At 37.7% G+C, this 20,360-nt stretch overlaps 1 protein-coding gene across 1 annotated transcript in view; it reads left to right on the top strand.

The window, feature by feature from the left end:
• The first annotated feature begins 3 nt into the window (after positions 1–3).
• The window catches only part of MSH3 (mutS homolog 3), a 188,144-nt gene continuing 167,787 nt past the window's right edge, over positions 4–20,360 (top strand). Inside the window, exons 1-6 of the mRNA XM_058728381.1 lie at positions 4–210; positions 1,897–2,017; positions 13,131–13,351; positions 16,859–17,074; positions 18,708–18,824; positions 19,514–19,633. Of these exons, the coding sequence (XP_058584364.1) occupies positions 4–210; positions 1,897–2,017; positions 13,131–13,351; positions 16,859–17,074; positions 18,708–18,824; positions 19,514–19,633 (1,002 nt within the window). The remainder of the gene's footprint in view (positions 211–1,896; positions 2,018–13,130; positions 13,352–16,858; positions 17,075–18,707; positions 18,825–19,513; positions 19,634–20,360) is intronic.

The raw sequence follows: 20,360 nt of genomic DNA, 5'->3' as shown, positions 1-20,360 counted from the left end.
GCGATGTCGGGTCGGAAGCCTGCCTCTAGTCGCGCCGCTGCCGCCGGCCCAGCCCCTGCAAGGCAAGAGGTTTTGAGCAGATTCTTCCAGTCTACGGGAAACCTGAAATCCACTACGTCCCCCACGGGTGCAGTCCCGAAGGCCGGCCCTGACTCTGATTCCGCAGCGCCCCTAGCGTCCACTCTCCCGCCTCAGTTGCCGCCACACGTGGTGGGTTCGGTCCAGGACGGGGCGGGGCCAGCGGGGTAGATGGGGCGGGACTAGATGGGCGGGGACGGTGCTTGTGGGTGGAGCAGGAGGAGATGGGAGCAGTACGCGAGAATCGACGAGATGAGCAGACACGATGAGATAGGGGCGGGGCTCAAAAGGGAGAAGGCGGGAAAAGCCCGGCTGGTCTCCTTTAAAAATGTAGTTCAAAGATTGTACTTTCCACTTGGAGTAATAGACTCGAGGCCAAGATCACACAAGTTCTTAATGGCAGAACTGAGAGAGGAACAGAGGGCTCCTGACTTCCATTCTGATTTGCCTGTGGGCAAAGGATACATCTTTTAACCTCTATTCTGCCTCCTTTTCTAAAAAAAAAATCTGGATTGAAAATTGAAGAGGAGCTTTATTTACCTTATTTATATGTACTTGGTTAGGTGACTGGAAGAAAATTGCCACTGAATCTCTAGTTTTTAAGGGTGCAACAGTGGTGCTAATATTCTCAAGCGACTGGGGTATAAAGGCAGTCATATTGTGCAGTTCCTCAGTGACTATACTTCTTATAGGTAAGATTATAAAGTCTGATAGACAATTTGGGTTAAGTTCCTTAAGGTGGTGCAGATGTGAATGGTTAGTCATTGGTTCCTTTCTGTTGCTTGCCACCTTTCAACTGAGTCAAGTAAGTTAAGTTTGCTTTGTTTTTACCAGGGACACTGCCACCAGGGAAAACCTCAGGGTGAGCCCCTCACTGGGTCTCCCTGGTACAGTATTTTTAAACTGAGAATATGGAAAGGGATTGCAGACTGGCTTTAAGCCACCTTCCAAGTTTGTTTTGTTTGGTTGTTTTATTTATTTTGAGAGAGAATGAGAGCAATTGGGAAAGGGGCAGAGACAGAGGGAGACAGAATCCTAAGTAGGCTCTGCACTGCCAGGGCTCGTCAAACTCACAAACCCATTAGATCATAACCTGAGCCCCTCCAATGCGCCTACTGAGCCACCCAGGTGCCCACACCTTCCAAGTTTTAATACGGATGGGATGACAGCTACTTCAAAGTCTTCCTTTCATTTATATTTCTTCCAAAGAGTGATTGCTCCTTTCTTGTCTTTGATTTTTGATGATAGTCTACATTTTCATGAATACACCAAGATTTTATTTTATACCTACCGTTTAGAGGTTATTTGGTGAAGATCTTAATTTTTGACAGGTTTCCTACCAGCACATAGGTCATAATCTTACGGTATTTTTGGTAGTGAACATGAGCCACGTTTGGATATGAAACAGTTACATTACAATTCACAATTCGAAAATGACAGTGTTCTTTTATTAGCTACTTAATTTCACCTTTCCTAAATTGATATTTTTTAAAAGGTATTTTATTTAACATAGGTAAGTAGGATGTTTCAGGTTTTATAATCAGTGATAGGTGAAGGCTGACTGAGTACATAAAGCTATCAGTCTTAGTTCTAATTAATTGTAGCAGGGCTTGAGGTGCTGAGGTTCATGACCTGCCAGTCTTTACATTGTCTTTCATGATGGTAAAGACAGTTCACCCACAGTTCTTTCTAGAGCTGAAAGTATTTGATTCTGTGAAGAATGGAAGGCAAAGACCTTGTCATTCAGAAGTAAGGTTTAAATTATTTTGCATACATCAAGTTTTGAGATTAGACATAACACATCACTTTCCAATATAGGTTGTGGAAATCAGCAGAAGTAAAAAGAGACCACTGGAGAATGATGGGCCTGTTCAAAAGAAAGCAAAGAGAGTCCAAGAAAAGGAAGGAAGGAGTGATTCAGTAATGTCTGGGAATGTTGGTGAGTCTTGGGGTGAGGAGTCTTCATTCTCAGGAGTCATGACACTGACACTGTATTCTCCAAAGAGCAGAGGAGGTTATTGGAGAGTTGTGCCATTTTTTCCCTTTGTGGAAAAAAGATCTCCATTGCGCTTGAGTAGTGTGGCCCCTTCATATGTGGTGGTGTGAGTAGGAGGTTGGGGGAGTGGAGGTAGAGCTGGAATTCTGGAATTTGCTGTGGTTCTTCCCATTTTCTCTTTTATTTCTCCTACCTAATTTTTTGTCCTGATTTTTAAAAATGTTTATTTATTTTGAGAGAAAGAGAGAGAGTGAGCGAGAGAGAATCCCAAGCAGGCTCCATGCCCAGTGCAGAGCCTGATGTGGGACTTGATCCCACGACCATGAGATCATGACCTGAGCTGAAATCAAGAGTTGGATGCTTAATCGACTAAGCCACCCAGGTGCTTCTGTCCTGATTTTAAAAGTTTTATAAAAATTTCAAACATAGAAATGTACAAGGTAGACCATGAAAGGACACTATAGTCACTCCCTTTTAGTGAGGCCTTATGGTAACACATATTTTGTATGTTATGTATATTATATGCTGTATTTTTAGACCAAAGTAAGCCAGAGGAAACAAAATGTTATTAAGAAAATCATAGGAGAAAATATATTGACAGTAGTGTACTGTTATTTATTGAAAAAAATCCCCAGTAAGTGGACCTGTGTAGTTCAAACCATGTTGTTTAAGGGTCAACTGTATTTTATAAATTGTATTATACTGTATGTACTAATTTACAGCTATCATTTTCCACTTAACAGAACACTTCAAACAGTTTTCAATGTCAAGGACATGTAAATCTACCCTGTGCTTTTTTAGCATGGCAGTGTTCTTTCTGTATGCTAAAAGTCTTTGGATAAAACCACCATTCTTGAGCTCGTGTACTTCTGGGGGTGGTGTTGGATTTATAATGGCTGAGCAATGTTTCTTTAGTTTTTGGCCTCAGAGAGCTTGTTATGAGATGACAGAAAATGCTTCTTTCTTTATTATCCCTCAAAATGAGGTAGAGAATGAGACAAAAGAAAAGCCAAAAAAGTCTCATTTTAGTGGGTCAGCATTAAGGTATCTATCCTTCCTCAGAAGGTAAAATTTGGATTTGGGGTCAGCATGAAAGCCTTAGTATGAAATAACTATAGAGATGGGAAGGTATACTTAAAGAGAAAGATAAATCTGATAATACTCTTTCTGTTGTCAGTAAGGCAGTCGACTTAGGATGTTTTGAAATAAGACCTTTGCTACTTGTTAAAAATGGCGCTCAGGAAAAAGGGAAAGGAACATCTACCAGTCAAGCTCTTCCATTTGGTTTCCAGTCTTATTAGACCTTGTGCTTCATTTTCGATCAGTTCTCCTGCTGTGTTTTCAAATTCAGTAATCTTCTGTGGTGTCTAATTTGCCATAAATCTCATTCAGTGAAATGTTCGTTTCAGATATTATACTTTTCACCCTTAGAATTTCTACTTCTTTTAAAAAACACTCCTGTTTGTCTGTGTGAATTATATCTCAGTAGAGCTGTTACCAAAAAAAAAAAAAAAACCCCAACAAAAACAAACAAACAAAAAAACCAAAAAAACCCACAAAACAAAAAACAAATTCAAAGAAACAAAACTTCCCTTTTGTTCTTTATTTTTTTTTATTTATTTTGTTCTTGTTTTTTTTCTTTACTTTTTTGATTATGTGGAATATATTTATAATATCATGTCTCTATATGGTAATTCTGTCATCGCTGTCATTTTTGGGTCTGTAACCCTTGACTGTTATTTCCTTCTTTTTTCATGTCTAGAAATTGTTTGGATCACAGATACTTTGGACTCTCTGTTAATTACATGTTAGGTTTTGTGTTTCTTTAACGAATGTTGGATATTGTTCTTGCAAGCAGTTAAATTCTTCGTGGATTTGTTTGATCTTTTTAAGAATTGCTTTTAAATTTTGGAAGAGAAGATTTAGAGTAGTTCTTAAAGTTTGATTTCCTAGAGTTAGAAAGGAGTGCTCGGTAGCAGTAGCACATTATTGTATAGTATTTCTACTACCGGGAGATGACAGACATTAATAACCTTTAGAACATAGGTAATAGTGAAGGATAGTAACACTTCTAAAAGATGATGAGGTTTGAGTATTTATTATCTTTGTTTTTAATATAATTTAATTGTAAGTTTATATAATCTAATTTGTAATAATGGCTGTGTTTGACAACTGGTTCACAAAATTCTTAAAGATTTAACAGTTGCCTCTAGTAAGTAAGCCAATATCAACTGGCCACATCCAATACACCACTAGTATGTAAGCTAGTTTGAGTTTTCTCATAGCTTGAGTCTCCAAGGATGACCACCCGGAGAGTCAGACAGAAGCTGTATTGATTTTAAGATCTAGCTCCAGAATTTACATAGTGTTGCATCTGCCTTACTGTGTTGGTTGAGTTAGTTACAAAGATCTGTCTTCGTTCAATGGGAGAGAACATATAGATCCTGTCTCTCAGTACAGGAGCATTAGCATCACATTGTAGGAAGAGCGAATGGGATGGGATATATATGTTTGGCCATTTTTGATAAATACAATCTCCTACATTGCTCAAAATTCAGACTTGACATTTTTTGTTATTAATATTCTTATGTGAATTACATAAACATAGAACTCTATCTCAGAAGCATTTTGATAAATACAAATATCTGTTATCTTAATGCTGTATAAATAAATTCACACTTTTATGAATACAATCCAAAGACTTGTAACCCACCCCCATCCTGGGAAAGTTACATTACATCTGTAGAAGGGAAGTCCTTGTATAATATACACACTCATAGTATAGAGTGATTCATGTATACATTTTATTTTTCTATTTATTTATTTATTTACATCCAAGTTAGTTAGCATATAGTGCAATAATTTCAGGAGTAGATTCCATTGATTCATCCCCTACGTATAACATGCAGTGCCCATCCCAACAAGTGTCTTCTTTAATGCCCTTTACCCATTTAGCCCATCCCCCTGCAGCAACCCTCAGTTTGTTCTCTGTATTTAAAACTCCTCCAGCAACCCTCAGTTTGTTCTCTGTATTTAAAAGTTTTGGATGTTTTGTTGCCCTCCTTGTTTTTATATTATTTTTGCTTTCCTTCCCTTATGTTCATCTGTTTATGTCTTAAATTCCTCATATGAGTGAAGTCAACCATATTTGTCTTTCTGTGGCTAATTTGGCTTAACATAATACCCTTTAGTTCTATCCACATAGTTGCAAATGGCAAGATTTCATTCTTTTTTGATTGCTGAGTAATACTGCATGTATATATATATATATATATACATATACATATACATATACATATACATATACATATACATATACATATACATATACATATATACATACATACATACATACATATACACCATATCTTCGTTATCCATTCATCTGTTAGTGGACATTTGGGCTCTTTCCATACTTCAATTATTGTCGATAGCACTGCTATAAACATTGGAGTGCATGTGCCCCTTTGAAACAGGACACCTATATCCCTTGGATAAATACCTAGTAGTGCGACTGCTGGGTCCTAGGTAGTTGTATTTTTAGTTTTTTGAGGGACCTCCATACTGTTTTCCAGACTGGCTGCACCATATTGCATTCTCACCAGCAGTGCAAAAGAGATCCTCTTTCTCTGTATCCTTGCCAACGTCTGTTGTTGCCTGAGTTGTTAATTTTAGCCATTCTGAGGGCGCCTGGGTGGCTCAGTCGGTTAAACGTCCGACTTCAGCTCAGGTCATGATCTCTTGGTTTGTGAGTTCAAGCCCCACGTCAGGCTCTGTGCTGACAGCTCAGAGCCTGGAGCCTCTTTCGGATTCTGTGTCTCCTCCTCTCTCTGCCCCTCCCCTGCTCATGCTCTGTCTCTCTCTGTCTCTTAATAATAAATAAATGTTTAAAAAAAATTTTAGCCATTCTGATAGGTGTGAGGTGGCATCTCATTGTGATTTTGATTTGTATTTCCCTGATGATGAGAGATGTGTCGGCCATCTGGAGTCTTCTTTTGGAGAAGTGTCTATTCATGTCTTTTGCCCATTTCTTCATTGAATTATTATTTTTGGGGGGCATTGAGTTTGGTAAGTTCTTTATAGATTTTGGATGCTAACCCTTTATCTGATATGTCATTTGCAAATATCTTCTCCCATTCCGTTGGTTGCCTTTTAGTTTTGCTGATTGTTTCCTTTGCTGTGCAGAAGCTTTTTATCTTGATGAAGTCCCATTCATTCGTTTTTGCTTTTGTTTCCCTTGACTCCAGAGACCTCTTGACTAAGAAGTTGCTATGGCCAAGGTTAAAGGGTCTTTTGCCTGCTTTCTCCTCTAGGATTTTGATGGCTTCTTGTCTTACATTTAGGTCTTTCATCCATTTTGAGTTTATTTTTGTGCATGGTGTAAGAAAATGGTCCAGGTTCATTCTTCTGCATGTTGCTGTCCAGTTTTCCCAGCACCTCTTGCTGAAGAGACTGTCTTTATTCCGTTGGATATTCTTTTTTGCTTTGTCAAAGATTAGTTGGCCATATGTTTGTGGGTCCATTTCTGGGTTCTCTATCCTGTTCCATTGATCTGAGTGTCTGTTTTTGTGCCAGTACGATACTGTCTTGATGATTACAGCTTTGTAATACAGCTTGAAATCTGGGATTGTGATACCTCCAGCTTTGGTTTTCTTTTTCAGGGTTGCTTTGGCTATTTGGGGTCTTGTCTGGTTCCATACAAATTTTAGGATTGTTTGTTCTACCTCTGTGAAGAATGCTGGTGTTATTTTGATAGAAATTGCATTGAATATGTAGATTTCTTTGAGCTGTATCTACATTTTAACAATATTTTTTCTTCCAATCCAGGAACATAGAATATTTTTCCATTTTTTTTGTCTTCTTTAATTTCTTTCATAAGCTTTCGCTAGTTTTCAGTGTATAGATTTTTCACCTCTTTGGTTAGATTTATTTCTAGATATTTTATGGTTTTTGGTATAATTGTAAATGGGATCGATTTCTTGATTTCTCTTTCCATTGCTTCATTATTGGTGTGTAGGAATGCAACTGATTTCTGTGCATTGATTTTATATCCTGCGACTTTGATGAATTCATGGATAAGTTCTAGAAGTTTTTTCATGGAATCTTTTGGGTTTTCCATATAGAGTATCATGTCTGCGAAGAGTGACTTCCTCCTTGCTGACTTGGATGCCTTTATTCATTTGTGTTGTCTGATTGCTGAGGCTAGGACTTCTTATACTAGGTTGAATAACAGTGGTGAGAGTGGACATCCCTGTTGTGTTTCTGACCTTCGGGGGAAAGCTCTCAGTTTTTCCCCATTGAAGATGATATTAGCGATGAGTCTTTTCTATATGAGTTTTATGATCTTGAGGTATGATCCTTCTATCCTTGCTTTCTTGAGGCTTTTTATCAAGAAATGATACTGTATTTTGTCAAAAGCTTTCTCTGCATCTATTGAGAGAATCATGTGGTTCTTGTCCTTTCTTTTATTGATGTGATGTATCACATTGATTGTTTTGTGGTTATTGAACCATCCCTGCATCCCAGGTATAAATCCCACTTGGCCATGGTGAATAATTATTTTAATGTATTGTTGGATCCGGTTGGCTAGTTGTTGAGGATTTTTGCATCCATGTTCATCAGGGAGATTGGTCTGTAGTTCTCCTTTTTAGTGGGGTATTTAGTTTTGGAATCAAGGTAATGCTGGCTTCATAGAAAGAGTTGAAAGTTTTCCTTCCATTTCTATTTTTTGGAACAGCTTCAAAAAATAGGTGTTAACTCTTCTTTAAACGTTGGTAGAATTTCCTTGGAAAGGCTTCTGGTCCTGGACTTTTGTTTTTTGGGGGATTTTTGATTACTGATTTGATATCTTTACTGGTTATGGATCTGTTCAAATTTTCTATTCTTGTTTCAGTTTTGGTAGTTGAAATGTTTTTGGGAACTTGTCCATTTTTTCCAAATTGCCCAATTTATTGGCATATAATTGCTCATAATATTCTCTTATTTGTATTTCTGCAGTGTTGGTTGTGATCTCTCCTCTTTCATTCTTGCTTCTGTTTATTTAGGTCCTTTTTTTTTTTTTTCTTTTTGATCAAACTCCTAGGGGTTTATCAATTTTGTTAATTCTTTCAAAGAACCAGCTCCTGGCTTCATTGATCTGTTGTACTGTTTGTTGTTGTTGTTGTTGTTGTTGTTGTTGTTGTTGTTTCAATAGCGTTGATTTCTGCTGTTCATTCTTTAATAGGATGTGCTTTTGTCTCCCAAGTATTGATTGTCTTTCCAAATTTTTTCTTGTGGTTGATTTTGAGTTTCATAGTGTTGTGGTCTGAAAATATGCACAGTATGATCTCAATCTTTTTATACTTGTTGAGGTTTGATTTGTGTCCCAGTATGTGATCTATTCTGGAGAGTGTTCCATGTGCACTTGAGAAGAATGTGTATTCTGCTGCTTTAGGATGAAATGTTCTGAATATACCTATTAAGTCCATCTGGTCCAGTGTGTCATTCAAAGCCATTGTTTCCTTGTTGATTTTCTGTTTAGATGATCTGTCCATTGCTGTTAAGTGGGGTGTTGAAGTCCCCTACTATTATAGTATTAGTATCAGTGAGTTTCTTTATATTTGTGATTAATTGATTTATATATTTGGGTGCTTTCACATTTGGAGCATAAATGTTTACAATTGTTATATCTTGGTGGATAGACCCCATAATTATGATGTAATGCCCTTCTTCATCTCTTGTTACAGTCTTTATTTTAAAATCTACATATACGGCTACTCCAGTTTTCTTTTGTCGACCATTAGCATAATAGATGGTTCTCCATCCCCTTACTTTCAATCTGAAGGTGTCTTTAGGTCTAAAATGGGTCTCTTGTAAACAGCTCATAGATGAATCTTATTTTCTTATCCATTCTGTTACCCTCTATCTCTTGATTGGAGCATTTAGTCTATTGATGTTTAGAGTGAGTACTGAAAGTTATGAATTTATTGCCATTATGTTGCCTGTAGAGTTGGAGTTTCTGGTGGTGTTCTCTGGTCCTTTCTAGTCTTTGTTGCTTTTGGTCTTTCTTGTTTGTTTGTTTGTTTCATATTTTCTGCTCTCAGAAAGTCTCTCCTAAAATTTCTCACAGGGCTGGTTTAATGGCCACAAACTCCTTTAGTTTTTGTCTGGGAAACTTTTTCTCTCTCCTTCTGTTTTAAATGACAGCCTTGCTGGATAAAGAATTCTTGGCTGCATATTTTTCCAATTCAGCACATTGAATATATCCTGCCACTCCTTTCTGGCCTGCCAAGTTTCTTTGGATAGGTCTGCTGCAAACCTGATATGTCTTTCCTTGTAGGTTAAGATCTGTTTTTCCCTTGCTGCTTTCATGATTCTTTCCTTGCCTGAGCATTTTGTGAATTTGACTATCATATGGCTTGTTGATGGTTGGTTTTATTGAATCTAATGGGAGTTCTCCATGCTTCCTGGATTTTGAGGTCTGTGTCTTTGCCCAGGTTAGGAAGTTTTCTGCTATGATTTGTTCATATAAACTTTCTACCCCTTTTTCCTCTCTTTTCATCTTCTGGGGCTCCTGTGATTCTGAAGTTATTCCTTTTTAATGAACCACTGATTTCTCTAATTCTTAAGTCATGCTCTTTTGCCTTAGTTTCCCTCTTTTTTCTGCTTCATTATTCTCCATAAGTTTGTCCTCTATATCGGTGATTCGCTGCTCTGCTTCATCAGTCCTTACCGCTGTGGCATCCATTTGAGATTGCATTTCGGTTATAGCATTTTTAATTTCGTCCTGACTAGCTTTTACTTCTTTTATCTCCATATTAAGGGATTCTATGCTTTTTTCAACCCCAGCTCGTATTCTTATTATCATGATTCTAAATTCTTGTTTAGATTTCTTGCTTGCTGTGTCTTTGTTAAGTCCCTGGCTGTCACTTCTTCCTGTTCCTTATTTTGGGGTCAGTTCCTTCGTTTCATCGTTTTGGAGGAGGAAAAAGAATTAATAAAATAAAAAAACATAAAAATTAAAAAATTAGAAACAACACAAAAGAATCAAATAAATGGTACTAGATCCTAGGTGTGTTTTTGTTCTGGTTGTGAAAGAAGCTTGATGGAGTAGTGAAAAAAGGGAGAGAAAAGAAAAGGAAAAAAGGGGGGATAAGGGAAAACGTTTGACGATTAAAAAAAATGAATACAGTAAAATAGAATAAAATGAAAGTAAAATAGAATTTAAAAAACTTACAAGAAAGTAAAAAAAAAGTAAAAAAGAATTAAAAATACTTTTTATAATAACAGAAAATATAAACTTTTTCTTTCTGTATTTAAGAACCAGAAAAGAAAAAGAAAAAAATTTGAGTAGATGGACCAGCAAACAGAATGAAATAAGATGGAAATTACATCCAGTTTCCCCTAGAAGTCAAACTATGAAGCGCTTTATAGTCCATAAACTAAGCAGGCATAGAGACTGGTGGTGTTCCTCTAGAGTGTGGTTGGCCCAGTTGGTGTAACAGCTCCATTCTCCACTAGGTGGTGTTGCTTAGTTTACTGGGGTGGATCATTGTGGTGCTTATAGGCGTGTATACCCAGGAGCGGGAGGAGTGAAAATGGTGTCACCCAGCTAACCAGCCTCTACTATCAGAACTCTGTGCTCTCGCCCATTGGCAATCAAGCACCCTTCCTTTGTCTCCAGCTTCCATCCACTCCCCACTTCTACACTGTCGGTGACCAAGCCAGGTGACTTCCAGGCGGCACCTCCCTCCCAAGTTTTATCTCAGATGGGGCTGTATTTCCAAATCCCGCACTTCTGAGGGCCCTGCAGCTTTGACCTGCTCAGACCCTCTGGGGGAGGGTCTCGCAGATCAATGGCCCATTGCCAACCTGCCCCCAGGAATGTTCCAGAGACCGCGCTGCTGCCGAGGCCCAGAGACTGTGGTGGGGTGCCAGCCTGTCCCAGAAAAAGTTTGCACGATTGTGTAGCAGCAGTGTTTCAGGGATTATGGTAAATCACAACACACATCTGGCTCCAGGCTTTATCCTTAACTTCTTTGTTCTGACACCAGCAAACATGGCTGTTCTCTGGGGTCTGATGAGACCTTTGTATGTGGGGAGGCCCCACAGCCTACCAAATATCCTCCCAGCAGGGGAACTGCCTTTCGCCATGTGGCCCGAGGACCCCTTGGACCTCACTGTCTGCTTCTGGGGATTTTGCCCTTACCACCAGAACTCTGCCAGGTATTGAGCTGCAGAGTTTTAGACTCTGTGCTCCCCCTGTTTATAGAATCTTAATGGTATTTAAACCCTCTCCTTTCTCCTTTCTCCCTTTCTTGTTCATTCCTTTGCAGCTGTTTCCACTCTTCTACTTTCTCTCCAGCTGCTTTCGGGGAGGGGTGCTTTACTCGTACTCTTCCTGTCTCCATCCTCTCTCTGCAAGCAAAAACAGCTCCCTCCCCTCCATGGTTTCTCTCTCCCCCAGTTCACCTCTTCACGCTTAGTACCTGCTGACTTCTCTAGTTCAAGTTGTGCAGATTGTTGTGTTAATCCTCACATCAGTTTTCTAGGTGTGCAAGATGGTTTGGTGTTGATCTAGCTGCATTTCAGGGATGAGAGACACAAAACAAACTTCCATGTTACTCTGCCATCTTGGCCCCTGATTCATGTATACATTTTGAAAAGGGGAGAATAATTTGAAAGATTCAAGTGTACATTATCCTAGTTACAAGATTAGCAGGAGACAAGGTAAAATATACATCTGAAGAGAGCTTTAAATATAAATATAAAATATATGTATATGTATAATTAAATATAAATATGAAAAGTTTTAAACTCTTAGGAATAGGCAAAACACAAGTTTGCCCTCAGAGTGTTTTTGCTTTAATAGGAAAGGTAAGAGATGATATGCAATCCCTTTTTCATCATATTTAGTAGTAGGAAAAATAATGTATTCTGGCATATGGTAGATAGTAGACAGTAAATGATAGTTTTCCTTCTTTTTTATGGGTTGCTTGCCTATGAGTAACTGCTAGGTGGCAGATTGTGGTAAATGCTATGGCGAAATGTGATCTTGTTATAGGGACATGGACAAAAGATGATTTTAAGCTAGGGGAGTTACCAAAGAGTTTCATGGAAAAAGTAGTTTTGAGAGGGATCTTGAAGAATGAGTATGATTTTGACACATAGAAATTGGGGTCAGGGCATTCCAGGGAGAAAGAGTAGCATGAGCAAAGCTGTGCAGGTGGGATAGCAGGTGTGTTGGGAAAGGGTGGTGATCTTCCTTCCTTGGTGAACCCCCTGGTGTTGGTATCTCTAGGTCTTTCCCATTAAGATGATCAGTTCCGATAGACCAGTCTTCCCTGCTCTTGGCCTGGAGTGGGGAGCTCTGGCTGCCTATCTTATGAGAGCTGATGAAGAAGAGGCTGGGGTCTTAGCTTACAGTAAACCCATCTTCTCATTATTCCTCTGGCTTGGACCTATTACTCCATCTTTGCCGTGCCTGTTTTACCTTCTCCAGAGGAACTTTCAGTCTTCTGCCCAGGTGGAGGAAGCACAGCTGCCCTTGAGCTTGGAGTAGGGTAGGGGTTTAGGATCAACTTGCTTTGAGCCAGTCTTTATTTTAGAAACTCCCTTTATTACATATTCTGTTGCCCCGATTCCTGAGCCTTTTAATTTTTTCGTGTTATAAATGGTATTGGTTCTTAGTTTTCTTCACTACTGGTTTTGGATTTAGCTTTCAGGTGTGCTAAATTGGTTATTGTTTATTCATTTTTCCTTCTAGCTTCAGATATTTTATTTGCACCTGTCACCTCTCCTTTTCTCTCTGTCCTTATCTGCTCATATATTAAAAAAAAAAAAAAAAGGCAAAACCCTACTGTAGTTTGTAATGGAGTTTCATGGCCAAGGGAAATTATATGTATGTTTCAGCATGTTATCTTTACCCTGAATCTAAACGTTTCTTTATTTCCTTATCATGTTGTAGTTAGATTTATTGCTTTAATGAGAAGCTCCCTCAAAAATCTTACACTGGTTATGAATTGATATGTGAGAACAAAATACTATTGTTATATTTTCTTCTAATTTGCTAACTAAGAGCCAAAGAAAGGTCTGAGGATGAAGACTGTTTTAAAGTCTCTGGAAAAATTGAAAGAATTCTGCTGCGATTCTGCCCTTCCTCAAAATAGAGTCCAGACAGAGCCTCCTCAGGAGAGATACGCAGTTCTGCCAAAATGTACTGATTTTGACGATATCAGTCGTCTCCGTGCAAAGAATGCAGTTTCTTCTGAAGATTCCAAATCTCAAATTAGTCAAAAGGTATGTGTTATATAGATGAATACCGATTACTCAGATCAATAGGTTCTTTTTTTTTTTTTTTATTAATTTCTTTTCTTTTAAGTTTATATGTTTATCTTGAGCGAGAGATTCCCAAGCACTGTCATTGCCGAGGCTGATGCGGGGCTCCAGCTCATGAGCCCTGAGATCATGACCTGAGCCAAAACCAAGAGTCAGCTGCTTAAATGACTCAGCCACCCAGGTGCCCCAGTAGGTTCTGAGGTGCCATTAGGTTCTCTGAGTTCACACAAGGCAGTTGTTCCCAAACTTGGATAATCACCTGAATTAGCTGAGGCTGCTTTTGCATTTTAGTTTATTTTTTCAGTCCCTGGAGATTCTGATTTACTTTGTCTTAATGAGGGATGAATTGGTTTGTATTAAAATGTAATAAGAGCCAGGTGATTCTAATGTACAGCCTGGATTATGAGCCCCTGACTTGGGGAGCTTCTTGATAATAAATACTAGCACAGTGTTTTATAGTCCTTAGAGTTACCATCATTAGCCTGGAAAATCACAGGCAACATATATTGTTTCTGTGGTTTTTAGTTGAAAGCTTGGTGATATAAATTCAAAGGCAAACTAAATATATATTGATCTTTACTTCCACTGTTATATGATACATTAATGTTTTTTTCATCGTTGCCAAATTAGGAATTTAACTTTTGCTCCATCACTAACATCTCCAATTCAGAACAGTGCTTCTCAGCCCAGCTTTAAATTAGAATCACCTGGAGGACTTTAAAAACAGATAAAAAAAGACTTTTCTTCAGAATCATATTGGTCTTCACTAAGAACCGACTTTGCATGTTGTTTAAAGCTTTCATTTTATTTTATTTTATTTATTTTTTTGAAAGTTTTTATTTTTATTTTTGAAGGAGAGAGAGACAGAGCATGAGTGGGGGAAGAGCAGAGAGAGGGAGACACAGAATCCGAAGCAGGCTCCAGGCTTTGAGCTGTCAGCACAGAGCCTGATATAGGGCTCGAACTCATGAACTGTGAGATCATGACCTGAATTGAAGCTGGACGCTTGACCAACTGAGCCACCCAGATGCCCCTAAAACTTTCGTTTTAATGTGTAGCAATGGTTGAGAGCCAATGAATTAGAGAAATAGTTCCTTTTATTTTTTTGAGTCATTTAAATGAAAAACTATGGATTTTTGAAAAGTTATGGATTGAAAGCTATGGATTCTTTACTCAGAAAAATACTCACACCAACACAGTTTTGTATATATTATTAAGAAGTTTACACTTCTTCCCACCAAGTCCAGATTTATGAGCTCCTCCTTCAACTAAGCTGAGATACATTGACTTATCTTAGGTCATCAGGAAAAAAAAAAGGGTTTTTTGTTTTTGTGGGTTTGTTTGTTTAATTTACACTTTCTTTTAATACTTAGAAGCAGTTCACCTGAGTGTAGTGGTCATAAAGTATAGATATCAAAAAGTTTGTCTATTAAATCTCATTTTATTAATTGGAGAATTTATCCTAGGGCTTCATGAGAGCTTGTTAACTAATTATACATAAAACAACCAGCTTGTTGTTTCTGATTCACTGCACATTAGAAGTCACCAGTTAGAAGGGACACCTAGAAGTAGTACATGGACGTCATTACAGGAGATACCTGACTGTTTGGTGTTATGGAAGGACACACATGAATGGTAAAAAGCTACCAATTGCAGTTAAGTGCCCAGGGTCTACAGCCATTAGTGTGGGGATCATCTGCCCCGTAAGTCTTGGTAGGTTTTAAAATTCCCATTTTATTGCGCTGATCATCCTGTATTGTCAAGACAAAGTTAAATTGAGTTCAGAATGCTGTCCCTGAGAATATAAAAAAGAGTATAGTGTATCATAAGTTTTTCCACCCAAATGATGAAAAACAACTTGCTTAATACTCAAGTATTCAGAGAGACTTGTTGGTATACTATATGGATAAAAGTTTCTGCATGCCTACTCTTCATTCCATATATGAATAAAGTATAAAGAACTTTTTTTTTTCTGTAGGAGATATATTTTCTTAAAGTTTTAAGTTTTACAATATGTAGTATTCCTGGATTTTACATAAAAGATATGGAAACGAAATAGAAAATCCATCAAAATTAAAAGCAGATGACATTCTCTCATCTGATACATTGACCCACTTTTCTGTTGCCACAACTCCCCACACTTCGCCATACCTCACCATCTCATTGCTGATCTTTGGAGATTTGCTTGGCTACACTACTCAGATAAATTACAACTCTACCTACTCTTGCAGCTAAGATGAATTTTTTAAACAGTTAGCAACTGTAGAGTACATGTTCCTGGACTTCCTCTTTGACCAGAGTCCCCTTGCTGGGCCATATAGGACATTTTTCTTTTTCTCTTCTCTTCCCCTGCTGATCACTCTGTTTTCAATACATACATACATATATATATATCTATATCTATATATATATATAGATATATATATATATATACACCTATATATGTATATATATCTATATATATCTATATATGTACATATATAGATACATATAGATAAATATACATATATATTTATTTATAGAGAATGCATGGGAGAGGCAGAGAGAGAGGGAGAGAGAGAGAATCCTAAACAGTCTCCTGCTGACAGTGCTGAGCCCCACACGGGCTCAAACTCACAAACTGTGAGATCGTGACCTGAGTTGAAATCAAGAATCAGATGCTTAACCGACTGAGCCACCCAGGTGCCCCTAGGCTATATTTTTAATTCCAAGTGTAGCTGATAAAATTTTCAGATGATAGCAGTGATACAGTGACAGTTAGTTAGAAGGCAGATTTATGCTACAAATTTGTGTCATTTTACCTTTTATATAAATAAATCCCATAAAAAGGAATTTGCCTTAAGCTCTAAACTGGAATTATGGTTTTCACACATGAAGGTAAGGATAGCAGGAATACTAATGTTGAATTGTGACTTTGTGTTTTGTATTTTCCAAAAGCTCTGTGTCATATTTCTTTACCAAAAAAATCGTGCTTCTTTCTTGGAATCAAGATTAATGGAATATACTTTCAGACTGTGCTTGGAAATTTGAAGCATTAAGTGCAGCTATAACAGATAGCATATGCTTATTGAAAGTGGTTTTACTTACTGTTGAGAGACAGATATTCATGTCTGCTCACTTTTTGTGCCTTATGCATCTGGGAATAAATAAGGAAAAGAAGAATGTTAATTACAGTAGATTTAATGAAATAAAACTTAAAAAGAGGTATATAACTCTTTAAAATATGTAGGTTTTTAAAATTTCCTTAAATAGTTGTACAGAGTTTAGTTTGGCTCATTTTTTAAAAGTCTTTTACTCTGAAAAAATTTCAAACTTGCAAAAATGTTTATCTGAATATACTATGTGCCTCCTACAAACTTTCACTTAGATAAACTATTAGGTTTGTGCTGAATTTGCATTCTCTCTCTTTCTGAAAACGATTACTATGGTTAATACTTTGTAAACTATAAAAATCTTTTTGGTTGCCAGGACAAGACACTTTTCGATCTCAGTCCTTCTGGATCTTCACAAAAGGGTAATGACAATTTACAGACAACTTCTGATCCTAAACCATCTAACAAAAGGACCAAAAGCATCTACACACCTTTAGAATTACAGTACATTGAATTGAAGCAGCAGCAGAAAGATGCAATTTTGTGTGTGGAATGTGGATATAAGTATAGATTCTTTGGGGAAGATGCAGAGGTAAGTTACTTTTGCAAATACTGTTCCATGTTTTCCTTATCCAGCCTTAAGTATTTTGCAATATTTTTGTTTCCATTTCTGACCTTATGAGAGAGCTAACGTAATCAGTTGCCCTTGAAAAATGCTGTCATTTAAAGTAAAAACTATAAATAAACACGGGCAAACTTGGTGGATGCTAGGCTTTTAGGGGAGGAAGTGAGGAACCCCTTTTGGAATGTCGTGTCTGTTCTCCATGGTGCTCACCCAGTACCTTTCATCCATTGCACGGTGATTGGATGAATCACTTAGTGAATGAACCATAATCGTGTGAATATTTACGTTTCCTGATGAAGACTCAAGCAGAAAAAATTTTGAGATGACCCATTTACTCTTAATTTATAAATTTTGATAGCCAGGAACATAGTTCCATGTCAGTGGAAGAGCACATTAACAGCCAGCCATCCACAGAAGGTGTTTGGAGTGTTACAGTGTCTTTGTATGTCCATCATCTTTTTATGCTAGTCTGAGTTGATTTTGTATTTGATTTTGAGGTATTTGATATAGGCCGAAGTTAATGAACATCAGAAGTGAATTTGAGTATTTAGTGGGCAGGCTTAGGGAAAGCATTGCTGGTGACGTCCTGTTGGAGTCATGCGTGATTGTGATCCTTCCACACTTTTAAGTCTCTGGCATCATGCATCATATGTCCTCAGAGAGTGATGAGGTGGAAGTACAGACTTGGCCAACTTTTTTCTTCCAGTTTTTAAAATCCTATTGTGGCACAAAAGTGATGTTCTTTAGTTCAGGTAGCATCATGTGTTTGGTGTCATGAAGTAAAAGTTTGAAATAGCATGTTTTCTGGGGACACAAACAGTTATGTAGTTGTCATTGTATAGGTAAAGGGTGAAAGAAAATGCTGTTTTCTCCCCTTCTCTCCAGGTTGAGTAGTAGATTTAGTCTTACCACCCAGTAAAGGCTGGTGTTTTCTAGCCTTGCAATGAGGAACTACTGTTCAGAGATGGGTGGGGCAGGGAATGAGAATGTTGGGATGAGCATTCCATGGCTCCAGTGGACAGTGTCTGAGCCGTGGTGTTCTCCAGTAGAAAGCGGGGAGTTAGGTGGTGCTGCCTGATTCTGCACTCCTCTCATTTATGCATCTGATTAGCTAACCATACCAGGGGTTTCTCTTCTCACTTCCTCAAAGATGCCCACTGTCTGAATAGCTTCAGAATTTATGTTTTATAGTATCTCCTAATTTTCAGTTAGTTGCATATGCTATGTAGCAAATTCTTACTCTCTTATAGTGTTTTGTTCTGCATTGAATATCATTGTGCAGGCTTTTAGGGGAGGCTCAGCACTTTAAGGTTTTGTTAGATCTAATCAGCATAGAAGACATGGCATATTTTTCCACGACATTGATATTACAGATGTTGGCTCTGAGGTTAGGTCATGGGAACTGCCAAAAAATAGATTAAACTATAGGCTTCTGTATGGGGACTGTCTTTAAAATTTTGTATTGATAGGCCATTCACGTAGAGAAGAAGTGCACAAATCCTAAGTGTATACCTTGATGGATTTTTAGCAAAGGGAGCGAACACCACGTGGGGATTCTTGAAATAGACATTTATTGATACTCTCTTTTTTAATTTTTTAGGTTGCAGCCCGGGAGCTCAATATTTATTGCCATTTAGATCACAACTTTATGACAGCAAGCATACCTACTCACAGACTATTTGTTCATGTACGCCGTCTCGTGGCCAAGGGATATAAGGTCAGCCTTGTCTTTGATTTGAGGGAACAGGGTGATTGGATTCCCTTCCAGAGAGTGAAAGCATGTTTCATAAGATGGTATTATAATGGGAATTTGGCATTTGGGAAACAAAAGTGTGTCACAGTTATTAGCATTATATCTTTGTGAGTTTTTAGCTTATTAGATTTTTAAGGTAATTTTTTTTTAAGTTTACTCATTTATTTTGTGAGATAGAGAGAGAGCACGAGTAGGGAAAGAGCAGGGAGAAAGGGAGAGAGAGAATCCCAAGCAGGCTCTGTGTTGTTAGTGTGGAACTTGATGTGGGGCTCAGTCTCACGAATTGTGGGATCATGACCTGAGCTGAAATCAGTAATTGGGCACTTAACCATTGAGCCACCCAGGGGCCTCTAAAATAAATTTAAAAAAAATGTGTGTGTGTGTGTATATATATATCTATATCTATCTATCTATCTATCTATCTATCTATATAGATATATATATATCTATATATATCTGTGGTAGAGTGTTTCTTAGTGGTTCACTTGAAAGCTCCTTGTAGTGTTTACTTCTTAAGCCCGACATGTGGACATTGTGGACTAAGGTGTTTATTTTTAAATGTTTCAGAATTAACCTTTTAAGTCTTGAAGTGTGTTTCTTTAAAAGAAATTTCCATCAGATTTTATATTCAGTATTTCTTATTTTTGTTGAAGGTGGGAGTCGTGAAGCAGACTGAAACTGCGGCATTAAAGGCCATTGGGGATAACAAAAGTTCACTTTTTTCCCGGAAATTGACTGCTCTTTATACAAAATCTACACTTATTGGAGAAGATATCCTTTTCAAATAGTAATTTTTCTCTTAAATATTACAATGGCTTTGTTTAAATAACATTTTTACTTAACTGTTCTTTGAATGGGTACCTTTTTGGTGAGATAAGGTAATCTAGTTACTTTGACCTTTGATTAGTGCACTACTGAAGAGGGAGGGATTGGGAATGGCTGGAAACAAGCATTTTCAAATGCCATAGTAAAAGGGGAGTTTGTCATACTTTAAGAGCAAAGAAGAGAGCCCGATGAAAGATGATAGCAAGTTAGCAACTGATTTGAATTGCATCTTCCCTACACTGTATGGGTGGTAGTTAGGTGCTTAGGGCCTATAGGCCCCTCGAGATCCTCCCTAAGACAAGACCTAAAAAACAGCTTGTTAACTTCAGAATGTGAAAAGAAAACTACGAAGTTAACACACAGTTAATTGCTTATGAAAGGTAATAGTAGGCCATCCTCATTAATTGTTAGCTTCATAAGAATTTTATTATTTTAAAAAATAGATTGCGGGTGAACCTTTCTCACTTTGTGAGAACCCTCGGTGTGCACAGTGATTGCCCCCAATTTTATAGTCATTCATTAATTTAGTGAATTACTTGAAGCAAAATGATTCTAATAGCACAATCATAAAATTCTATTTTTTAAAAACCCAGTAACTATATATGAAATGGGACAGAGATGCATTTTAAAATGTTTACTGTGGAAAAAAAAAACAAAAAAAAATGTTTACTGTGG

The sequence above is a fragment of the Neofelis nebulosa genome, chromosome 1 (assembly GCF_028018385.1).
Source record: "Neofelis nebulosa isolate mNeoNeb1 chromosome 1, mNeoNeb1.pri, whole genome shotgun sequence".
NCBI classification, from domain to species: Eukaryota; Metazoa; Chordata; class Mammalia; order Carnivora; family Felidae; genus Neofelis; species Neofelis nebulosa.
This window is presented reverse-complemented; position numbering and strand designations above follow the sequence as displayed.